General features: G+C 56.5%; 1 protein-coding gene across 1 annotated transcript in view; it reads left to right on the forward strand.

The window, feature by feature from the left end:
* The window catches only part of LOC139240911 (dynactin subunit 2-A-like), a 93,567-nt gene that overhangs the window by 65,542 nt on the left and 5,456 nt on the right, over positions 1-22,569 (forward strand). Inside the window, exons 5-11 of the mRNA XM_070869418.1 lie at positions 47-145; positions 5,908-6,068; positions 12,976-13,123; positions 13,692-13,757; positions 15,360-15,398; positions 18,409-18,486; positions 18,936-19,007. Coding sequence (XP_070725519.1) covers positions 47-145; positions 5,908-6,068; positions 12,976-13,123; positions 13,692-13,757; positions 15,360-15,398; positions 18,409-18,486; positions 18,936-19,007 — 663 coding nt within the window. The remainder of the gene's footprint in view (positions 1-46; positions 146-5,907; positions 6,069-12,975; positions 13,124-13,691; positions 13,758-15,359; positions 15,399-18,408; positions 18,487-18,935; positions 19,008-22,569) is intronic.

A 22,569-nucleotide genomic window follows, 5' to 3' on the forward strand; every position in this document is an offset into this window, starting at 1 on the left:
GGTGATGCGTTGTGCGTAACACTGGTCACTTTTTGTTCCCCCACAGCTCGGCGAAGGATGCGGCATGAAGGAGAGTCCGCAGCAGAAGTATCAGCGCCTGCTCCACGAGATGAAAGAACTCTCCGAGGAGGTGGAGCACATTAAGGTGAGACCCCCTTCCTGCTGTTGTGGCGCTGTGTGCGCCTGTGCTGCAGAACACACCCCTCCCTATCTCTGTAGCCTCCCCCAGCCCCCTACACCCTTCCCTATCTCTGTAACCCCCTCCAGCCCCTACACCCCTCCCTATCTCTGTAACCTCCTCCAGTCCCTACACCCCTCCCTATCTCTGTAACCTCCTCCAGTCCCAACACCCTCCCTATCTCTGTAACCCCCTCCAGCCCCTACACCCCTCCCTATCTCTGTAACCTCCTCCAGCCCCCTACACCCTTCCCTATTTCTGTAACCCCCTCCAGTCCCAACACCCTCCCTATCTCTGTAACCTCCTCCAGCCCCTACACCCCTCCCTATCTCTGTAACCCCCTCCAGCCCCTACACCCCTCCCTATCTCTGTAACCCCCTCCAGTCCCTACACCCCTCCCTATCTCTGTAACCTCCTCCAGTCCCTACACCCCTCCCTAACTCTGAAACCCCTCCAGCCCCTACACCCCTCCCTATCTCTGTAACCCCCTCCAGTCCCTACACCCCTCCCTATCTCTGTAACCCCCTCCAGTCCCTACACCCCTCCCTAACTCTGAAACCTCCTCCAACCCCTACACCCCTCCCTATCTCTGTAACCTCCCCCAGCCCCCTACACCCTTCCCTATCTCTGTAACCCCCTCCAGTCCCTACACCCTCCCTATCTCTGTAACCTCCTCCAGCCCCTACACCCCTCCCTATCTCTGTAACCCCCTCCAGTCCCTACACCCTTCCCTATCTCTGTAACCTCCTCCAGCCCCTACACCCCTCCCTATCTCTGTAACCCCCTCCAGTCCCTACACCCTTCCCTATCTCTGTAACCTCCTCCAGTCCCTACACCCTCCCTATCTCTAACCTCCTCCAGCCCCTACACCCCTCCCTATCTCTGTAACCCCCTCCAGCCCCACAACCCCCCGAGATCTCTGCACTCCTCTAATTCTGCCCTCCTGACCATCCCTGATTATAATCGCTCCACCATCGGTGGCCGTGCCTTCTGTTGCCTGGGCCCCAAGCTCTGGAACTCCCTCTCTAAACCTCTCCGCCTCTCTCTCCTCCTTCAAGACGCTCCTTAAACCGACCTCTCTGACCCAGCCTTTGCTCGCCTGTCCCTAATATCTCCTTATGCGGCTCGGTGTCAAAGTGTGTCTGATAACCGCCCCTGTGAAGCGGCTTGGGACGTTTTACTACATTTACGCGCACTGTATAAATGCAAGCTGTTACTGCTGTTGTATCGGGCGTTAGTGAGAGAAAAGAGCAATGTTCATCGCAACGCAATGACTTTCTCTCAATGGTATTCAGCTGTTCCTAGCTCATTTCTTCCCCTTTCCATCCAACTCCTCCCTGCGTGGTTCCAGGGTTTGTGCCTCCCCTCCCCTCCAGAGTCCATTGCGTGTCTTGTTCGGTCTTCGTGGAATTCCGAGACAGTCGGCTCTTGGATTTGCCGCTCTCTCCTCTGCTCCGGAGCCCTTACTGCACCGTCTCGGTTTAGCTTGCAGTGGTATTCAATGTTCCTTGGTACTTTTTTTGAGACCATTCAAAATACTGCGCGTAAAACATAAGAAACAGGAGCAGGAGTCGGCCATTCGGCCCCTTGAGCCTGCTCCGCCATTTAATACGATCATGGCTGATCCAATCATGGACTCAGCTCCACTTCCCTGCCCACTCCCCATAACCCTTCACTTCCTTATCGCTCAAAAATCTGTCTATCTCCACCTTAAATATATTCAATGTCCCAGCCTCCACAGCTCTCTGGGGCAGAGAATTCCACAGATTTACAACCCTCTGAGAGAAGAAATTCCTCCTCATCTCAGTTTTAAATGGGCGGCCCCTTATTCTAAGACCATGCCCCCTAGTTCTAGTCTCCCCCATCAGTGGAAACATCCTCTCTGCATCCACCTTGTCGAGCCCCCCTCATAATCTTATACGTTTCAATAAGATCACCTCTCATTCTTCTAAACTCCAATGAGTAGAGGCCCAACCTACTCAACCTTTCCTCATAAGTCAACCCCCTCATCTCCGGAATCAACCGAGTGAACCTTCTCTGAACTGTCTCCAAAGCAAGTGTATCCTTCCTTGAATACGGCGACCAAAACTGCACGCAGTACTCCAGGTGTGGCCTCACCAATACCCTGTATAACTGGAGCAAGACTTCCCTGCTTTTATACTCCATCCCCCTTTGCAATAAAGGCCAAGATACCATTGGCCTTCCTGATCACTTGCTGTACCTGCATACTAACCTTTTGTGTTTCATGCACAAAGACCCCCAGGTCCCGCTGTACTGCCGCACTTTGCATGAGCTTTTTTTTTAAATTTAAAAGCTGAAAGCCGATTGCACATCTTAGAGAAGATTGGTGGTATTCCAGTTTGTCTTTTCCATTCGATGCTCCTGGAATGTTTCCCTTCCCTGTCGCCTTGCCCCCCCCCCCCCCCACACGTCCAGGGAGCGACGAGGAGGATAGAATAACGTGTGAGGGTAGTGCTGCAACAGGCTCTCCTCCTCCCTTCGGATGAGACGTAAAAGATCCCAGGGCACTATTTGGAAGAAGAGCAGGGAGAGTTCTCCCCGGTGTCCTGGGGCCAATATTTATCCCTCAATCAACATAACAAAAAAACAGACGATCTGGGTCATTATCACATCGTTGTGTGTGGGAGCTTGCTGTGCACAAATTGGTGTTTCCCACATTGCAACAGTGACTACACTCCCAAAGTACTTCATTGGCTGTAAAGCGCTTTTGAGACGTCCGGTGGTCGTAAAAGGCGCTATATAAATACATTTCTTTCGCTCTTTCTCTCTCGCTCTTTCTCTCTCGCAGTCCCCAACCTCCCAGACGCCACCATCAGTATTCCGTGCCATTACCCACAGCAATGAGTGGTGCATGAATCTTCTGTCAGCCAGCCAGCTGTGGCCGAGGACGATAAGGCGAAACAAAGGAAAGGCAGTTTATGGCATGTGTGAAAAAAACCGCTGCTTGCAGAAATTGCAGCATGATAGCAGAACACAGCATCGTTTCTGTTTACATACAGTCTCTGGGTGTGGTGGTGGTGGGGGGTTCATTTACAAACAGAAGTATAATTGGATTTTGTTTTCGACGCTGTGTACTGTCGGTGAGCTGATGGATCCCACAATCACGAGGCAGCTGGCGTCATCCAAGCTTGTGCTACTGTTCAGGACTTGTTCCCTCTCTCCCTCCCTCCCTCCCTCCCGCGCCCCCAGACCCCGCGTAGCCTTGCTGCAGTGTGTTGCAAGGTACATTTGGCCCAACAGGTCCATGCCGGTGTTTATGCATTAATACAGCGCCTTTGATGCAGTAAAATGTCCCAAAGCGCCTCACGGGGGCATAAATCAAACAGAATTTGACGCTGAGCCATATAAGGAGATATTAGGACAGGTGACCAAAAGCTTGGGTCAAAGAGGTAGGTTTTAATCATAGGAATTTACAGCACGGAAAGAGGCCATTCAGTCCGTGCCGGCCGACAAAGCCATCCAGCCTAATCCCACTTTCCAGCTCTCGGTCCATAGCCATGTAGAGTTAGGTTTTAAGGAGTGTCTTAGAGGAGGAGAGCGAGGCGGAGGGAGAGCTTGGGGCCCTGGCAATTGAAGGCACAGTTGCCAGTGGTGGAGCAATTAAAATTGGGGATGGTCAAGAGGCCAGAATTGGAGGAGCAGAGAGATCTCTGAGGGTTGTAGGGCTGGAGGAGGTTACAGAGATAGGGAGGAGAGGGAGGAGGTGGTTACAGAGAGATCTCGGAGGGTTGTAGGACTGGAGGAGGTTACAGAGATAGGGAGGAGGTGGTTACAGAGAGATCTCGGAGGGTTGTAGGGCTGGAGGAGGTTACAGAGATAGGGAGGAGGTGGTTACAGAGAGATCTCGGAGGGTTGTAGGGCTGGAGGAGGTTACAGAGATAGGGAGGAGAGGGAGGAGGTGGTTACAGAGAGATCTCGGAGGGTTGTAGGGCTGGAGGAGGTTACAGAGATAGGGAGGAGGTGGTTACAGAGAGATCTCGGAGGGTTGTAGGGCTGGAGGAGGTTACAGAGATAGTGAGGAGAGGGAGGAGGTGGTTACAGAGAGATCTCGGAGGGTTGTAGGGCTGGAGGAGGTTACAGAGATAGGGAGGAGGTGGTTACAGAGAGATCTCGGAGGGTTGTAGGACTGGAGGAGGTTACAGAGATAGGGAGGAGGTGGTTACAGAGAGATCTCGGAGGGTTGTAGGGCTGGAGGAGGTTACAGAGATAGGGAGGAGAGAGAGGAGGCGGCCATGGAGCAAGTTGAAAAGGATGAGAATTTTAAAATTGAGACGTTGCTTAACAATGTGCAGGGGTGAAATTAAAAAGGAAAATCGAGGAAAACCCAAAGATGTTTTATAAAATACATTAAGAGCAAGAGGGTAACTAAATAAAGAGTAGGGCCTATTAGAGACCAGAAAGGTAATGTGTGTGTGGAGGCGGAAGACATGGGTATGGTTCTTAATGAATACTTTGCGTCTATTTTCACAAAAGAGAGGGGTAATGCAGATCCCTGAAGGTAGCAGGCCAGGTGGATAAGGTGGTTAAGAAGGCATACGGAATACTTGCCTTTATTGGCCGAGGAATGGAATACAAGAGCAGGGAGGTTATGCTTGAACTGTATAAAACACTGGTTAGGCCACAGCTGGAGTACTGCGTGCAGTTCTGGTCACCACATTACAGGAAGGATGTGATTGCACTGGAGAGGGTACAGAGGAGATTTACCAGGATGTTGCACTGGAGAGGGTACAGAGGAGATTTACCAGGATGTTGCACTGGAGAGGGTGCAGAGGAGATTTACCAGGATGTTGCACTGGAGAGGGTACAGAGGAGATTTGCCAGGATGTTGCACTGGAGAGGGTACAGAGGAGATTTAACAGGATGTTGCACTGGAGAGGGTGCAGAGGAGATTTACCAGGATGTTGCACTGGAGAGGGTGCAGAGGAGATTTACCAGGATGTTGCACTGGAGAGGGTGCAGAGGAGATTTACCAGGATGTTGCACTGGAGAGGGTACAGAGGAGATTTACCAGGATGTTGCCTGGGACTGGAGAATTTTAGCGATGAGGAAAGATTGGATAGGCTGGGTCTGTTTTCTTTGGAACAGAGGAGGCTGAGGGGAGACCTGATTGAGGTGTATAAAATGATGAGGGGCCTGGATAGAGTGGATAGGAAGGACCTGTTTCCCTTGGCAGAGGGGTCAACAACCAGGGGGCACAGATTGAAAGTAATTGGGGGGGGGGGGTTTAGAGGGGATTTGAGGGGAAATGTCTTCACCCAGAGGGTGGTGGGGGTCTGGGATGGAACTCACGGCCTGAAAGGGTGGTAGAGGCAGAAACCCTCACCACATTTGGATGTGCACTTGAAGTGCTGTAACCTGCAGGGCTACGGACCCAGAGCTGGAAAGTGGGATTAGGCTGGGTAGCTCTTGGCCGGCCGGCGCGGACACGATGGGCCGAAATGGCCTCCGACCGTGCTGTAAATGTCTGATTCTATGCAGGTAGATGAGCGAGCTCGGTGGGGGATGGGGTTGAAGAATGGTGCTTGGTGCGAGTTATGACGGTGTGGTGGGGGGCGGGCAGCCGCGTTTTGGATGACCTCGTGTTTATGGAGGGTGGGAGGCCGGCCGAGAGTGCCTCCTCGGGGGAAGTTTTTGAGCAAGTTTGCGAGGAGAGGTCACTGGATCGCCATCTCACTCACCGACCCGCCCCGGTTGCGTTTGTTTGGCAGAACGCGGTGAAGGAGTCGAGCGCGGAGGAGAAGCTGACCCCCGTTGCCCTGGCCAGCCAGGTGGCCACCCTGAAGCAGCACCTGGTCACCCTGCAGCTGGAGAAGGTGCTTGGGCCTGACGCCACCATCGACCTGACCGACCCGGAGGGTGCACTGGCCAAGTAAGGGCGAAGGGGGGAGGGTCCGCTCGATACCGTTGGGGGAGGGGGGAGTGACCACTCAATACCGAGGGGGGGAGTGACCACTCTACTCCGAGGGGGGGAGTGACCACTCTATACCGTGTGGGGGGGGAGGGGGGAGTGACCACTCAATACCGAGGGGGGGCGTGACCATTCAATACCGAGGGGGGGAGTGACCACTCTATACCGTGTGGGGGGGGGAGGGGAGAGGGGAGTATGACCACTCTATACCGTGTGGGGGGGGGGGGAGGGGATTGTGACCACTCTATACCGTGTGGGGGGGGGGGAGGGGAGAGGGGAGAGGGGAGTATGACCACTCTATACCGTGTGGGGGGAGTGACCACTCTATACCGTGTGGGGGGAGTGACCACTCAATACCGTGTGTGGGGGAGGGGGGAGTGTGACCACTCGATACCGTGTGGCGGGGAGGGGGGAGTGACCACTCAATACCGAGGGGGGGCGTGACCATTCAATACCGAGGGGGGGAGTGACCACTCTATACTGTGTGGGGGGGGGGGGGGGGGGAGAGGGGGAGAGGGGAGTGTGACCACTCTATACCGAGGGGGGGGGAGTGACCACTCTATACCGAGGGGGGGGAGTGACCACTCTATACCATGTGGGGGGAGTGACCACTCTATACCGTGTGTGGGGGAGGGGGGAGGGTCCGCTCGATACCGGGGAGGGGGGAAGTGACCACTCAATACCGAGGGGGGGAGTGACCACTCTATACCGTGTGGGGGGGAGGGAGTGACCACTCTATACCGTGTGGGGGAGGGGGGAGTGTGACCACTCAATACCGTGTGGGGGGGAGGGGGGGAGGGGTGTGGGGGGGAGGGGGGGAGGGGAGTGTGACCACTCGATACCGTGTGGGGGAGGGGGAGTGTGACCACTCGATACAGTGTGGGGGAGGGGGGGAGTGACCACTCTATACCATGTGGGGGAGGGGGGAGTAACCACTCGATACAGTGTGGGGGAGGGGGGGAGTGACCACTCGATACCGTGTGGGGGAGGGGGGAGTAACCACTCGATACAGTGTGGGGGAGGGGGGAGTGACCACTCTATACCATGTGGGGGAGGGGGGAGTAACCACTCGATACAGTGTGGGGGAGGGGGGGAGTGACCACTCGATACCGTGTGGGGGAGGGGGGAGTGACCACTCGATACCGTGTGGAGGAGGGTGGGGGGAGTGACCACTCGATACCGTGTGGGGGAGGGGGGGGGGAGTGACCACTCGATACCGTGTGGGGGAGGGGGGGGGGGAGTGACCACTCTATACCGTGTGGGGGAGGGTGGGGGGAGTGACCACTCGATACCGTGTGGGGGAGGGGGGGGGGGAGTGACCACTCGATACCGTGTGGGGGAGGGGGGAGTGACCACTCAATACCGTGTGGGGGAGGGGGGAGTGACCACTCGATACTGTGTGGGGGAGGGGGAGTGACCACTCGATACCGTGTGGGGGAGGGGGGAGTGACCACTCGATACCGTGTGGGGGGAGGGTGGGGTGAGTGACCACTTGATACCGTGTGGGGGAGGGGGGGAGTGACCACTTGATACCGTGTGGGGGAGGGGGGAGTGACCACTCGATACGGTGTGGGGGAGGGGGGAGTGTGACCACTCGATACCGTGTGGGGGAGGGGGGAGTGACCACCGATAGAGGGAGGAACCACTCGATACCGAGAAGGGAGGGGGGGAGGGGGGGAGGGGGAGTGTGACCACTCGATACAGTGTGGGGGGAGTGACCACTCGATACCGTGTGGGGGAGGGGGAGTGACCACTCGATACAGTGTGGGGGAGGGGGGGAGTGACCACTCGATACCATGTGGGGGGGGGGGGGGAGTGACCACTCGATACCGTGGGGGGGAGGGTGGGGGGAGTGGCCACTTGATACCGTGTGGGGGAGGGGGGGGGAGTGACCACTCGATACCGTGTGGGGGAGGGTGGGGGGAGTGACCACTTGATACCGTGGGGGGGAGGGTGGGGGGAGTGACCACTTGATACCGTGGGGGGGAGGGTGGGGGGAGTGACCACTTGATACCGTGTGGGGGAGGGGGGGGAGTGACCACTCGATACCGTGTGGGGGGGGGGGGGGGGGGGAGTGACCACTCGATACCGTGGGGGGAGGGTGGGGGGAGTGACCACTTGATACCGTGTGGGGGAGGGGGGGGAGTGACCACTCGATACCGTGTGGGGGAGGGGTGGGGGGAGTGACCACTTGATACCGTGTGGGGGAGGGGGGGGGAGTGACCACTCGATACCGTGTGGGGGAGGGTGGGGGGAGTGACCACTTGATACCGTGTGGGGGAGGGGGGGGAGTGACCACTTGATACCGTGTGGGGGAGGGTGGGGGGGTGACCACTCGATACCGTGTGGGGGAGGGGGGGGAGTGACCACTCGATACCGTGTGGGGGAGGGGGGGGGGGAAGTGACCACTCGATACCGTGTTGGGGGGGGGGGCAGGGGGGAGTGACCACTCGATACCTCGTGTGGAGGGGAAAGTGACCACTCGATACATCGTGTGGGGGGGGGGGGGGCAGGGGGGAGTGACCACTCGATACCGTGGGGGGGGAGTGACCACTCGATACCGTGTGGGGGCAGGGGGGAGTGACCACTCGATACCGTGTGGGGGGGGGGCAGGGGGGAGTGACCACTCTATACCGTGTGGGGGAGGGGGGAGTGACCACTTGATACCGTGGGGGGAGTGACCATTCAATACCATGTGGGGGGGGAGGGAGGAGAGTGACCACTCGATACCGTGTGGGGGAGGGGGGAGTGACCACTCGATACTGTGTGGGGGGGAGGAGGGAGTGACCATTCGATACTGTGGGGGAGGGGGGAGTGACCATTCGATACTGTGTGGGGGAGGGGGGGAGTGACCATTCGATACTGTGTGGGGGAGGGGGGAGTGACCATTCGATACTGTGTGGGGGAGGGGGGAGTGACCACTCGATACTGTGTGGGGGGGAGGGGGGAGTGACCAGATACTGTGTGGGGGAGGGGGGGAGTGACCACTCGATACTGTGTGGGGGGGAGGAGGGAGTGACCATTCGATACTGTGTGGGGGAGGGGGGAGTGACCATTCGATACTGTGTGGGGTAGGGGGGAGTGACCATTCGATACTGTGTGGGGGAGGGGGGAGTGACCATTCGATACCGTGTGGGGGGGAGGAGGGAGTGACCATTCGATACAGTGTTGGGGGGGGGGGAGGGAGTGACCACTCGATACCGTGTGGGGGGGGGGTGGCGGGAAGGGGAGTGTGACCACTCGATATCGTGTGGGGTGTAGGAGGGAGTGACCATTCGATACCGTGTGGGGGGCGGGGGAGGGAGTGACCACTCGATACGGTGGGGGGGGCGGGGGAGTGTGACCACTCAATACCGCTTGGGGTGAGGGGGGGTGCGTGTGGTGACCACTCGCTACTGCTTAGCTATTTCATCCTGGAGTATTTCCTCTGAGGGCAGTGCTCAGTGATTTAAACGGTGAGAGATTGTGAAATGTCGGTGTACAGAGGGACCTGGCTGTCCTTGTACACCAATCACTGAAAGTTAACCTGCAGGTACAGCAAGTGATTAGAGCAAATGGTATGTTGGCCTTTATTACAGGAGGGTTTGAGTATAAGAGTGAAGACGTCTTACTGCAGTTATACAGGGCCTTGGTGAGACCACACCTGGAGTACTGTGTACAGTGTCGGTCTCCTTACCTAAGGAAGGATATACTTGCCATTGAGGGAGTGCAGCGAAGGTTCACCAGACTGATTGCTGGGATGGGGGGGATTGTCCTATGAGGAGAGATTGAGCAGACTGGGCCGATATTCTCTGGAGTTTAGAAGAATGAGACGTGATCTCATTGAAATGTACAAAATTCTTACAGGGATCGACAGGGGAGATGCAGGGAGGGTGTTTCCCCCCGGGCTGGGGAGTCTAGAACCAGGGGTCACAGTCTCAGGATAAGGGGTCGGCCATTTAGGACTGAGATGAGGAGGAATTTCTTCACTCAGAGGGGGGTGAATCTTTGGAATTCTCTGCCCCAGAGGGCTGTGGAGGCTCAGTCGTTGAGTATATTCAAGGCTGAGATCGATAGAGTTTTGGATATCGAGGGAATTAAGCCCCCTAGTTCGAGGCTCTCCAGACGGGCAAACAACCTTTCGGCATCTACCCTGTCAATCCCCCTCAGAACCTTGTATGTTTCAATGAGATCGCCTCTCATTCTTCTAAACTCCAGAGAGTATGGGCCCATTCTACACTATCGCTCATCATAGGGCAACCCTCTCATCCCAGGAATCAGTCTGGTGAACCTTCGCTGCACCGTCTCCAAGTCAAGTATATCCTTCCTTGGGTGTGGAGACCAAAACTGTGCGCAGAATCCCATGTGTGGTCTCACCAAGGCCCTGTACAATTGCAGGGTGTGACAGCTGAACAGACGGCCTCCCTGTCCCTGTCCCTGTCCCTGTCTCTCTCTCTCATCTCCCTGCTAGCAGCCACTGGGAAAGTTGTCGCTCGATTCCTCCTCAGCCGTCTTCTCCCTGTGCCTGATGAGCTCCTCCCAGAGTCACAGTGGATTTCGTCCCCTATTTAACCTATACCGTCTCCACCCCAACCTCTGTCCTCGAGCTACAGTACGCGGACGACGCCTGCGTCTGTACACACAGAGACTGCACTCCAGGATATAGTCGATGTATTCACTGAGGCGTACGAGAGCATGGGCCTCACGCTAAACATCCGTAAGACAAAGGTCCTCCACCAACCTGTCCTCGCCGCACAGCACTGCCCCCTTGGTCATCAAGATCCACGGCGCGGCCCTGGACAACGTGGACCATTTCCCATACCTCAGGAGCCTCCTATCAACAAGAGTAGATGTTGATGAGGAGATCCAACATCGCCTCCAGTGCGCCAGTGCAGCCTTCGGCCGTCTGAGGAAAAGTGTTTGAAGACCAGGTTCTCAAATCCACCACCAAGCTCATGGTCTACAGGGCTGTTGTGATACCCGCCCTCCTGTATGGCTCAGAGACATGGACCATGTACAGCTGACACTTCAAGTCGCTGGAGAAATACCACCAACGATGTCTCCGCAAGATCCTGCAAATTCCCCGGGAGGACAGACGCACCAACGTTAGCGTCCTCGACCATGCCAACATCCCCAGCATTGAAGCACTGACCACACTCGACCAGCTCCGCTGGGCAGGGCCACATTGTCCGTATGCCCCAGACACAAGACTCCCAAAGCAAGCGCTCTACTCTGAACTCCTTCACGGGCAAACGAGCCAAAGGTGGGCAGAGGAAACGTTACAAGGGACCACCCTCAAAGCCTCCCTGATAAAGTGCAACATCCCCACCGACACCTGGGAGTCCCTGGCCCAAAGACCAGTCCGCCCTAAGTGGAGGAAGTGCATCCGGGAGGGCGCCGAGCACCTCGAGTCTCGTCGCCGAGAGCATGCAGAAACCAAGCGCAGGCAGCGGAAGGAGCGTGCGGCAAACCAGTCCCACCCTCCCCTTCCCTCAACGTCTATCTGTCCCACCTGTGATAGGGACTGTGGTTCCCGTATTGGACTGTTCAGCCACCTCAGGACTCGTGTTTAGAGTGGAAGCAAGTCTTCCTCGATTCCGAGGGAGTGCCGATGATGATGTACAATTGCAGCAAGACTTCTTTACTCTTGTACTCCAACCCCCCTTGCAAGAAAGTTGAAAAGAATAAGAGAAAGGGAAGTTGTGTTGAAGCGTTATAAACCACTGGTTAGACCTCTGCTGTCCAGTATTGCCTCCCAGTTCAGGGCACCACACTTTAGGAAGGGTGTTGAGGCCTTGGCGAGGGTGCAGAGATATACTAGAATGGTGCCAAGGAATGACACAGATGTACAGCACAGAAACAGGCTTTCGGCCCAAGCAATGTGTGCCCGTGTTTAGACTTCACACCAGTCTCTCCCATTCCATCGACTTCACCTTAGCCTTTCAGCATATCTTTCTGTTCCCCTTTTTGCTCATGTACTCACCTCGTTTCCTTATGAAAGCATCTGTGCTGTACACCTCTTCCCCTCCCTGTGGCAGCGAGTCCCACATTCTCACCCCCGCTCTGGGTAAAGAAATTTCTCCTGAATTCCCCATTGGGTTTATTAGTGACTGTCTGATATTGATGGCCCCTTAGGTTTTTTAAATTCTCCCACAACTGGAAATTCTCCCCACATCTACCCTGTCCAAGCCATTGATAATTTTAAAGACCTGCATCTGGTCGCAACTGAGGGACTTCAGTGACGTGGGGAGACTGGAGAAGCTGGGGTTGTTCTCCTTGGAGCAGAGAAGGTTAAGGGGGAGATTTAATAGAGGGGTTCACAATCAGGAGGGGTTTTGATGGAGTAGATCGGGGAGAAACTGTTCCCCGGGGGCAGGAGGGTGGGGTAACCAGAGGGACACAGATTGACGATAATCGGCGATGGAACCAGAGGGGGAGATGGGGAGAATGTGTTTACGCAGCGAGTTGTTGTGATCGGGAACGCGCTGCCTGAAAGGGCGGTGGGAGCAGATTCAATCGTGACTTTCAAACCGGGAATTGGGTAAATACTGGAAGGGGAAAAATTCACAGGGCTGTGGGGGAAAGGGCAGGGGGGGAGTGGGACTGATTGGGTCGCTCTGTCACAGAGCCGGCACAGCACGGGCAACGATGGGCCCAGTGGGATCCTCCTGTGCTGTGAGATTCTTGCTTGGGTTCGACTTGAGGGCACTCGGTCTGAAAGGAACTTTACATCACAGGACGGAGATCGGTAAGCTGTGTCGATGGTTCCGGAATGTCAATACGTAACATTTATTTATTTTCCTTCTGCCCTCCCCTCCACCTTTGTCTTCCCTTCTCGCATAACCTACCCCCCCACAACCCCACCCCCACACCTCGTCCTGTGTGCCAGGCGCCTCCTCGCCCAGCTCGATGTCACCAAGAGCGGGAAAGCCTTCTCGTCGGCGGGGAAAAGCCCCGGCAAGACCGGAGACGGCAACGCGGTCACGTACGAGCTGTACTACCGGCCCGAGCAGACTCGCTTCACTCAGGCAGCCAAGGTAAGGGGAGGTGGGAGTGGTGGGGGGGGGGTAAGGAACTGTCCGTCTATATCTGGGGGGGGGGGGAGGGGAGCAAAGAATGGGAGGGAAGGGGAGCAAATGGGGTTAGGATGACGGGGGGGGGGGGGGGGGCGAGGGGGTGAAACTGGTAGATTAACTGATCCTGTTGCCGTTGAGTCTGGTTATTGTGATCAGACCCATGGGTAATCTGCGGCCGGTGCTGATGTTGTGTGAGCCTGGGCGGGGCCAGCGTTGGGACTGGCCAGTCAGTCAGTCTCTTTCCCCCCCCCTGCCCAGGATCCTGACCCTGGGGGACCCTGACCCTGGGGGATCCTGACCCTGGGGGATCCTGACCCTGGGGGATCCTGACCCTGGGGGACCCTGACCCTGGGGGACCCAGTCACTGCACTGCCGACCGTGCAGAAATGATCCCGTTGCCGGTTTTGACGTGAGGTTTCCAGCCGCTGGTTAGGTGGAAGGAAGGACGGAGGTGATGAAAACTGCTCTGAAGCCGGGTGGAAACCCACAGACAGCGTCGAGGGTAATTTCATCTGTTTCTCTCTCCAAGGTAGCAGAACTGGAAAAGCGTCTGGCAGAGCTCGAAGCGGCTGTGGGTACAGACTCCGATCGACAGGTATGGGCTACGACAGACGGGGGAGTGGAGGGGGGGGGCCGATGTAAAGTGCTCTGCTCAGCATCTATGCTGTCAAGCCCTCTAGAATTTTATGTTTCAGTGAGATCGCCCCTCATTCATCTAAACGCCACAAAATATACAACAACAACTTGTATTTATATAGCGCCTTTAACACACTGAAATGTCCCAAGGCGCTTCACAGGAGTGTTGAGATAAAAATTTGACACCGAGCCGCATAAGTAGAAATTAGGGACAGGTGACCAAAAGCTGGGTCAAAGAGGGAGGTTTTAAGGAGCGTATTGAAGGAGGAGAGATAGGCGGAGAGGTTCAGGGAGGGAGTTCCAGAGCTTGGGGCCCAGGCAACAGAAGGCACGGCCACCGATGGTGGAGCGATTTATAATCAAGGATGGTCAGGAGGGCAGAATTAGAGGAGTGCAGACATCTTGGGGGTTGTGGGGCTGGAGGCGGTTACAGAGATAGGGAGGGGTGTAGGGGCTGGAGGAGGTTAGAGATAGGGAGGGTTACAGGGGCTGGAGCGGGTTACAGGGGCTGGAGCGGGTTACAGGGGCTGGGAGAGGGCAAGGAGGCCATGGAGAGATTTGTAAAGGATGAGAATTTTGAAATCGAGACGTTGTTTAACCGGGAGCCAATGTTGGTTAGCGAGCACAGGGGGTGATGGGTGAGCGGGACTCGGTGCGAGTTAGGACACGGGGTCAGCGAGCACATGGGGTGATGGGTGAGTGGGACTCGGTGCGAGTTAGGACACGGGGTCAGCGAGCACAGGGGGTGATGGGTGAGCGGGACTCGGTGCGAGTTAGGACACGGGGTCAGCGAGCACAGGGGGTGATGGGTGAGTGGGACTCGGTGCGAGTTAGGACACGGGGGCAGTGAGCACAGGGGGTGATGGGTGAGTGGGACTCGGTGCGAGTTAGGACACGGGGTCAGTGAGCACAGGGGGTGATGGGTGAGAGGGACTGGGTGTGAGTTAGGACACTGGGTCAGCGAGCACAGGGGGTGATGGGTGAGTGGGACTGGGTATGAGTTAGGACACGGGGTCAGCGAGCACAGGGGGTGATGGGTGAGTGGGACTCGGTGTGAGTTATGACATGGGGACAGCCGAGTTTTGGATCACCTCTAGTTTACGTCGGGTAGAATGTGGGAGGCCAGCCAGGAGTGTGTTGGAATAGTCAAGTCTGGAGGTAACAAAGGCACGGATGAGGGTTTCAGCAGCGGATGAGCTGAGGCAGGGGGCGGAGACGGGCGATGTTACGGAGGGTGGAAACGGGCAGGTTTGAGTTATGTTGCGGGATATGTGGCCAGAAGCTCACATCCGGGTCAGATATAACACCGAGGTTGTGAACAGTCTGATTCAGCCTCAGACAGGGGCTGGGGAACGGAATTTGTGGCGGGGACCGAGAACAATGACTTCGGTCTTCCCGATCTTCAATTGCCCATTCCGCTAGAGCACATCTGGAATCCGGTTCCCTGCCCCTGCTGCATGTTCTGATTGTGTTGCGGGGTCTGGGTCCTGGTTCAGCTGGAGACTTGTGTCTGGCATTTGCCAGTTTCTTGTGTACTGACCTCGCGTTTTCCTTCACACAGAACCCACTGACTGTCGGACTGCAGAGCTCCTGTCTAATGGTAAGCATGACCTCCCCCTCCATCCACTATCTGATGGGTGACCACAACATGGCTGAACTTCAAATTCAGTTGGAGGTAGAGAAAGTTGGTTCTCTTAACCAGGGTCCTAAGCTTAAATAAAGGAGACTACAAAGGTATGAGGGCAGAGTTGGCTAAAGTGGACTGGAAAAATAGACTAAAGAATGGGACAGTTGATGAACAGTGGCAGATATTTAAGGAGATATTTCATAACTTGCAACATAAATATATCCCAATGAGAAGGAAAGACTGTAAGAGAAGGGATAACCATCCGTGGCTAACTAAGGAAATAAGGGAGAGTATCAAATTGAAAACAAGGGCATACAATGTGGCCAAGACTAGTGGGAGGCCAGAGGGTTGAGAAATTTTTAAAAGCCAGCCAAGAGCGACTAAAAAAAATGATAGAGGGAAGATAGATTATGAAAGTAAACTCGCACGAAATATAAAAAGAGATAGTAAGAGTTTCTACAGGTATATAAAAAGGAAAAGAGTGGCTAAAGTAAATGTTGGTCCCCTGGAGGATGAGACTGGGGAATTAATAATGGGGAACAGGGAAACGGCAGAGACATTGAACAAATATTTTATATCGGTCTTCACGGTAGAAGACACTAAAAACATCCCAATAGTGGATAATCAAGGGGCTATAGAGAGCGAGGAACTTAGTACAATCACTATCACTAAAGAAGTAGTACTCGGTAAAATAATGGGACTAAAGGCGGACAAGTCCCCTGGCCTTGCATCCTAGGAAGAGATAGTGACTGCATTGGTTGTAATCGACCAACATTCCCTGGATTCTAGGGTCAATTGGAAATGTAAACCGGACACTGATATAGTTTTGTTAGGCAAAGGTATAGATAGTTACAGAACCAACGCCGGTAAATGGAGTTAAAATAAAAATCAGCCAGCATCTGTTTGAATGGCAGAGCAAGTTGGAGGAACTGATTGGCGGCCTCCTGTTCCTGTGATTATACGGGAGTATAAGTGTTAAAATCAATGTGGTGTATGGGAGTGCAGTACCTGCCCTGGGAGTGTGTGATGGGACAGTGTAGAGGGAGCTTTACTCTGTATCTAACCCCCTGTACCTGCCCTGGGAGTGTTTGATGGGACAGTGTAGAGGGAGCTTTACTCTGTATCTAACCCGTGCTGTACCTGCCCTGGGAGTGTTTGATGGGACAGTGTAGAGGGAGCTTTACTCTGTATCTAACCTCCTGTACCTGCCCTGGGAGTGTTTGATGGGGACAGTGTAGAGGGAGCTTTACTCTGTATCTAACCCCCTGTACCTGCCCTGGGAGTGTTTGATGGGACAGTGTAGAGGGAGCTTTACTCTGTATCTAACCCCCTGTACCTGCCCTGGGAGTGTTTGATGGGGACAGTGTAGAGGGAGCTTTACTCTGTATCGAACCCCCTGTACCTGCCCTGGGAGTGTTTGATGGGACAATGTAGAGGGAGCTTTACTCTGTATCTAACCCCCTGTACCTGCCCTGGGAGTGTTTGATGGGACAGTGTAGAGGGAGCTTTACTCTGTACCTAACCCGTGCTGTACATGCCCTGGGAGTGTTTGATGGGACAGTGTAGAGGGAGCTTTACTCTGTACCTAACCCGTGCTGTACATGCCCTGGGAGTGTTTGATGGGACAGTGTAGAGGGAGCTTTATTCTGTACCTAACCTGTGCTGTACATGCCCTGGGAGTGTTTGATGGGACAGTGTAGAGGGAGCTTTACTCTGTATCTAACCCCGTGCTGTACATGCCCTGGGAGTGTTTGATCGGGACAGTGTAGAGGGAGCTTTACTCTGTATCTAACCCCCTGTACCTGCCCTGGGAGTGGTTGATGGGGACAGTGTAGAGGGAGCTTTACTCTGTACCTAACCCCGTGCTGTACCTGCCCTGGGAGTGTTTGATGGGACAGTGTAGAGGGAGCTTTACTCTGTATCTAACACCCTGTACCTGCCCTGGGAGTGTTTGATGGGACAGTGTAGAGGAAGCTTTACTCTGTATCTAACCCCCTGTACCTGCCCTGGGAGTGTTTGATGGGACAGTGTAGAGGGAGCTTTACTCTGTATCTAACCCCCTGTACCTGCCCTGGGAGTGTTTGATGGGACAGTGAAGAGGGAGCTTTACTCTGTATCTAACCCCCTGTACCTGCCCTGGGAGTGTTTGATGGGACAGTGAAGAGGGAGCTTTACTCTGTATCTAACCCCGTGCTGCACCTGCCCTGGGAGTGTTTGATGGGACAGTGTAGAGGGAGCTTTACTCTGTATCTAACCCCGTGCTGTACCTGCACTGGGAGTGTTTGATGGGACAGTGAAGAGGGAGCTTTACTCTGTATCTAACCCCCTGTACCTGCCCTGGGAGTGTTTGATGGGACAGTGAAGAGGGAGCTTTACTCTGTATCTAACCCCCTGTACCTGCCCTGGGAGTGTTTGATGGGACAGTGTAGAGGGAGCTTTACTCTGTATCTAACCCCCTGTACCTGCCCTGGGAGTGTTTGATGGGACAGTGTAGAGGGAGCTTTACTCTGTATCTCACCCGTGCTGTACCTGCCCTGGGAGTGTTTGATGGGACAGTGTAGAGGGAGCTTTACTCTGTACCTAACCCGTGCTGTACCTGCCCTGGGAGTGTTTGATGGGACAGTGTAGAGGGAGCTTTACTCTGTATCTAACCCCCTGTACCTGCCCTGGGAGTGTTTGATGGGACAGTGTAGAGGGAGCTTTACTCTGTATCTAACCCCGTGCTGTACCTGCCCTGGGAGTGTTTGATGGGACAGTGTAGAGGGAGCTTTACTCTGTACCTAACCCGTGCTGTACCTGCCCTGGGAGTGTTTGATGGGACAGTTTGGAGGAAGCTTTACTCTGTATCTAACCCCCTGTACCTGCCCTGGGAGTGTATGAAACTTGAAGAAATCCATTCCGCTGTCCGAACATTTCTCAACGCGATGAGCACCCAAAATTCTCCTTGTGCCACAGTTAATGTTTTAATTCCTTTTTTCCCCAGAGAGCTGTGGAGGTTCTTCAGACCAAAGTGAGCGCCTTGGACCCAGCGATGTTGGATCAGGTTGAAGCAAGGCTACAGGTAAATCCCGGGAATCTGCTTTGACCCAAGAACGTTGGAACCAGGAGCAGGAGTCGGCCATATGGCGAGCCTTCCCCCGAAGATCGAAGGCAAGCTCCCCGCGCAGGCCTCTCACCAGCTCCTGCCGCCGGAGGAGATACCGCACATGCGCGACCATAAACTGATCGTGTACGCGAAAGGAATTAGCAGGAACTTTGAACACAGCCCCTCGAGCCTGCCTCCCCCATTCAATAAGATCACGGCTGATCTTCTACCACATTCCCACCCTTGCTAAAGTCCATGTAGATTACATCGAGCACTCTACTCTCATCGACCCTCCTCAAAAGATTCACGCACGTGAGTCAGGCGCGAGCTCACCATAACCCCGCTCCACGCTGACCGACCTTGATTAACCCCTGCCTCTCTGAATGACGATTAATACTGTCCCTCTTGCACTTTGCACCCTCCAGAGCGTACTGGGTAAGCTGAACGAGATTGCCAAGCACAAAGCGGCCAATGAAGAAGCAGAGACCCAGAGCAAGGTCAGAGGTTGGGAATTCTGTTCCCTGGCTCTCCCCGGCACACTGTGTGCTTGTGTCCTGAGCAGCCGTTAACCTGTGTGCTGTCTGTCTGCCCGTCTCTCTCTCTCTCTCTCTCTCTCTCTCTCTCTCTCTGTCTGCCCGTCTCGCTCTCTCTCTCTCTCTCTCTCTGCCCCTCTCTGTCTGTCTGTCTGCCCGTCTCTCTCTCTCTCTCTCGCTCTGTCTGCCCGTCTCTCTCGCTCTGTCTGGCCCGTCTCTCTCGCTCTGTCTGGCCCGTCTCTCTCGCTCTGTCTGGCCCGTCTCTCTCGCTCTGTCTGGCCCGTCTCTCTCGCTCTGTCTGGCCCGTCTCTCTCGCTCTGTCTGGCCCGTCTCTCTCGCTCTGTCTGGCCCGTCTCTCTCGCTCTGTCTGGCCCGTCTCTCTCGCTCTGTCTGGCCCGTCTCTCTCGCTCTGTCTGGCCCGTCTCTCTCGCTCTGTCTGGCCCGTCTCTCTCGCTCTGTCTGGCCCGTCTCTCTCGCTCTGTCTGGCCCGTCTCTCTCGCTCTGTCTGGCCCGTCTCTCTCGCTCTGTCTGGCCCGTCTCTCTCGCTCTGTCTGGCCCGTCTCTCTCGCTCTGTCTGGCCCGTCTCTCTCGCTCTGTCTGGCCCGTCTCTCTCGCTCTGTCTGGCCCGTCTCTCTCGCTCTGTCTGGCCCGTCTCTCTCGCTCTGTCTGGCCCGTCTCTCTCGCTCTGTCTGGCCCGTCTCTCTCGCTCTGTCTGGCCCGTCTCTCTCGCTCTGTCTGGCCCGTCTCTCTCGCTCTGTCTGGCCCGTCTCTCTCGCTCTGTCTGGCCCGTCTCTCTCGCTCTGTCTGGCCCGTCTCTCTCGCTCTGTCTGGCCCGTCTCTCTCGCTCTGTCTGGCCCGTCTCTCTCGCTCTGTCTGGCCCGTCTCTCTCGCTCTGTCTGGCCCGTCTCTCTCGCTCTGTCTGGCCCGTCTCTCTCGCTCTGTCTGGCCCGTCTCTCTCGCTCTGTCTGGCCCGTCTCTCTCGCTCTGTCTGGCCCGTCTCTCTCGCTCTGTCTGGCCCGTCTCTCTCGCTCTGTCTGGCCCGTCTCTCTCGCTCTGTCTGGCCCGTCTCTCTCGCTCTGTCTGGCCCGTCTCTCTCGCTCTGTCTGGCCCGTCTCTCTCGCTCTGTCTGGCCCGTCTCTCTCGCTCTGTCTGGCCCGTCTCTCTCGCTCTGTCTGGCCCGTCTCTCTCGCTCTGTCTGGCCCGTCTCTCTCGCTCTGTCTGGCCCGTCTCTCTCGCTCTGTCTGGCCCGTCTCTCTCGCTCTGTCTGGCCCGTCTCTCTCGCTCTGTCTGGCCCGTCTCTCTCGCTCTGTCTGGCCCGTCTCTCTCGCTCTGTCTGGCCCGTCTCTCTCGCTCTGTCTGGCCCGTCTCTCTCGCTCTGTCTGGCCCGTCTCTCTCGCTCTGTCTGGCCCGTCTCTCTCGCTCTGTCTGGCCCGTCTCTCTCGCTCTGTCTGGCCCGTCTCTCTCGCTCTGTCTGGCCCGTCTCTCTCGCTCTGTCTGGCCCGTCTCTCTCGCTCTGTCTGGCCCGTCTCTCTCGCTCTGTCTGGCCCGTCTCTCTCGCTCTGTCTGGCCCGTCTCTCTCGCTCTGTCTGGCCCGTCTCTCTCGCTCTGTCTGGCCCGTCTCTCTCGCTCTGTCTGGCCCGTCTCTCTCGCTCTGTCTGGCCCGTCTCTCTCGCTCTGTCTGGCCCGTCTCTCTCGCTCTGTCTGGCCCGTCTCTCTCGCTCTGTCTGGCCCGTCTCTCTCGCTCTGTCTGGCCCGTCTCTCTCGCTCTGTCTGGCCCGTCTCTCTCGCTCTGTCTGGCCCGTCTCTCTCGCTCTGTCTGGCCCGTCTCTCTCGCTCTGTCTGGCCCGTCTCTCTCGCTCTGTCTGGCCCGTCTCTCTCGCTCTGTCTGGCCCGTCTCTCTCGCTCTGTCTGGCCCGTCTCTCTCGCTCTGTCTGGCCCGTCTCTCTCGCTCTGTCTGGCCCGTCTCTCTCGCTCTGTCTGGCCCGTCTCTCTCGCTCTGTCTGGCCCGTCTCTCTCGCTCTGTCTGGCCCCTCTCTCTCGCTCTGTCTGGCCCCTCTCTCTCGCTCTGTCTGGCCCCTCTCTCTCGCTCTGTCTGGCCCCTCTCTCTCGCTCTGTCTGGCCCCTCTCTCTCGCTCTGTCTGGCCCCTCTCTCTCGCTCTGTCTGGCCCCTCTCTCTCGCTCTGTCTGGCCCCTCTCTCTCGCTCTGTCTGGCCCCTCTCTCTCGCTCTGTCTGGCCCCTCTCTCTCGCTCTGTCTGGCCCCTCTCTCTCGCTCTGTCTGGCCCCTCTCTCTCGCTCTGTCTGGCCCCTCTCTCTCGCTCTGTCTGGCCCCTCTCTCTCGCTCTGTCTGGCCCCTCTCTCTCGCTCTGTCTGGCCCCTCTCTCTCGCTCTGTCTGGCCCCTCTCTCTCGCTCTGTCTGGCCCCTCTCTCTCGCTCTGTCTGGCCCCTCTCTCTCGCTCTGTCTGGCCCCTCTCTCTCGCTCTGTCTGGCCCCTCTCTCTCGCTCTGTCTGGCCCCTCTCTCTCGCTCTGTCTGGCCCCTCTCTCTCGCTCTGTCTGGCCCCTCTCTCTCGCTCTGTCTGGCCCCTCTCTCTCGCTCTGTCTGGCCCCTCTCTCTCGCTCTGTCTGGCCCCTCTCTCTCGCTCTGTCTGGCCCCTCTCTCTCGCTCTGTCTGGCCCCTCTCTCTCGCTCTGTCTGGCCCCTCTCTCTCGCTCTGTCTGGCCCCTCTCTCTCGCTCTGTCTGGCCCCTCTCTCTCGCTCTGTCTGGCCCCTCTCTCTCGCTCTGTCTGGCCCCTCTCTCTCGCTCTGTCTGGCCCCTCTCTCTCGCTCTGTCTGGCCCCTCTCTCTCGCTCTGTCTGGCCCCTCTCTCTCGCTCTGTCTGGCCCCTCTCTCTCGCTCTGTCTGGCCCCTCTCTCTCGCTCTGTCTGGCCCCTCTCTCTCGCTCTGTCTGGCCCCTCTCTCTCGCTCTGTCTGGCCCCTCTCTCTCGCTCTGTCTGGCCCCTCTCTCTCGCTCTGTCTGGCCCCTCTCTCTCGCTCTGTCTGGCCCCTCTCTCTCGCTCTGTCTGGCCCCTCTCTCTCGCTCTGTCTGGCCCCTCTCTCTCGCTCTGTCTGGCCCCTCTCTCTCGCTCTGTCTGGCCCCTCTCTCTCGCTCTGTCTGGCCCCTCTCTCTCGCTCTGTCTGGCCCCTCTCTCTCGCTCTGTCTGGCCCCTCTCTCTCGCTCTGTCTGGCCCCTCTCTCTCGCTCTGTCTGGCCCCTCTCTCTCGCTCTGTCTGGCCCCTCTCTCTCGCTCTGTCTGGCCCCTCTCTCTCGCTCTGTCTGGCCCCTCTCTCTCGCTCTGTCTGGCCCCTCTCTCTCGCTCTGTCTGGCCCCTCTCTCTCGCTCTGTCTGGCCCCTCTCTCTCGCTCTGTCTGGCCCCTCTCTCTCGCTCTGTCTGGCCCCTCTCTCTCGCTCTGTCTGGCCCCTCTCTCTCGCTCTGTCTGGCCCCTCTCTCTCGCTCTGTCTGGCCCCTCTCTCTCGCTCTGTCTGGCCCC

The sequence above is a fragment of the Pristiophorus japonicus genome, chromosome X (genome assembly GCF_044704955.1).
Source record: "Pristiophorus japonicus isolate sPriJap1 chromosome X, sPriJap1.hap1, whole genome shotgun sequence".
NCBI classification, from domain to species: Eukaryota; Metazoa; Chordata; class Chondrichthyes; family Pristiophoridae; genus Pristiophorus; species Pristiophorus japonicus.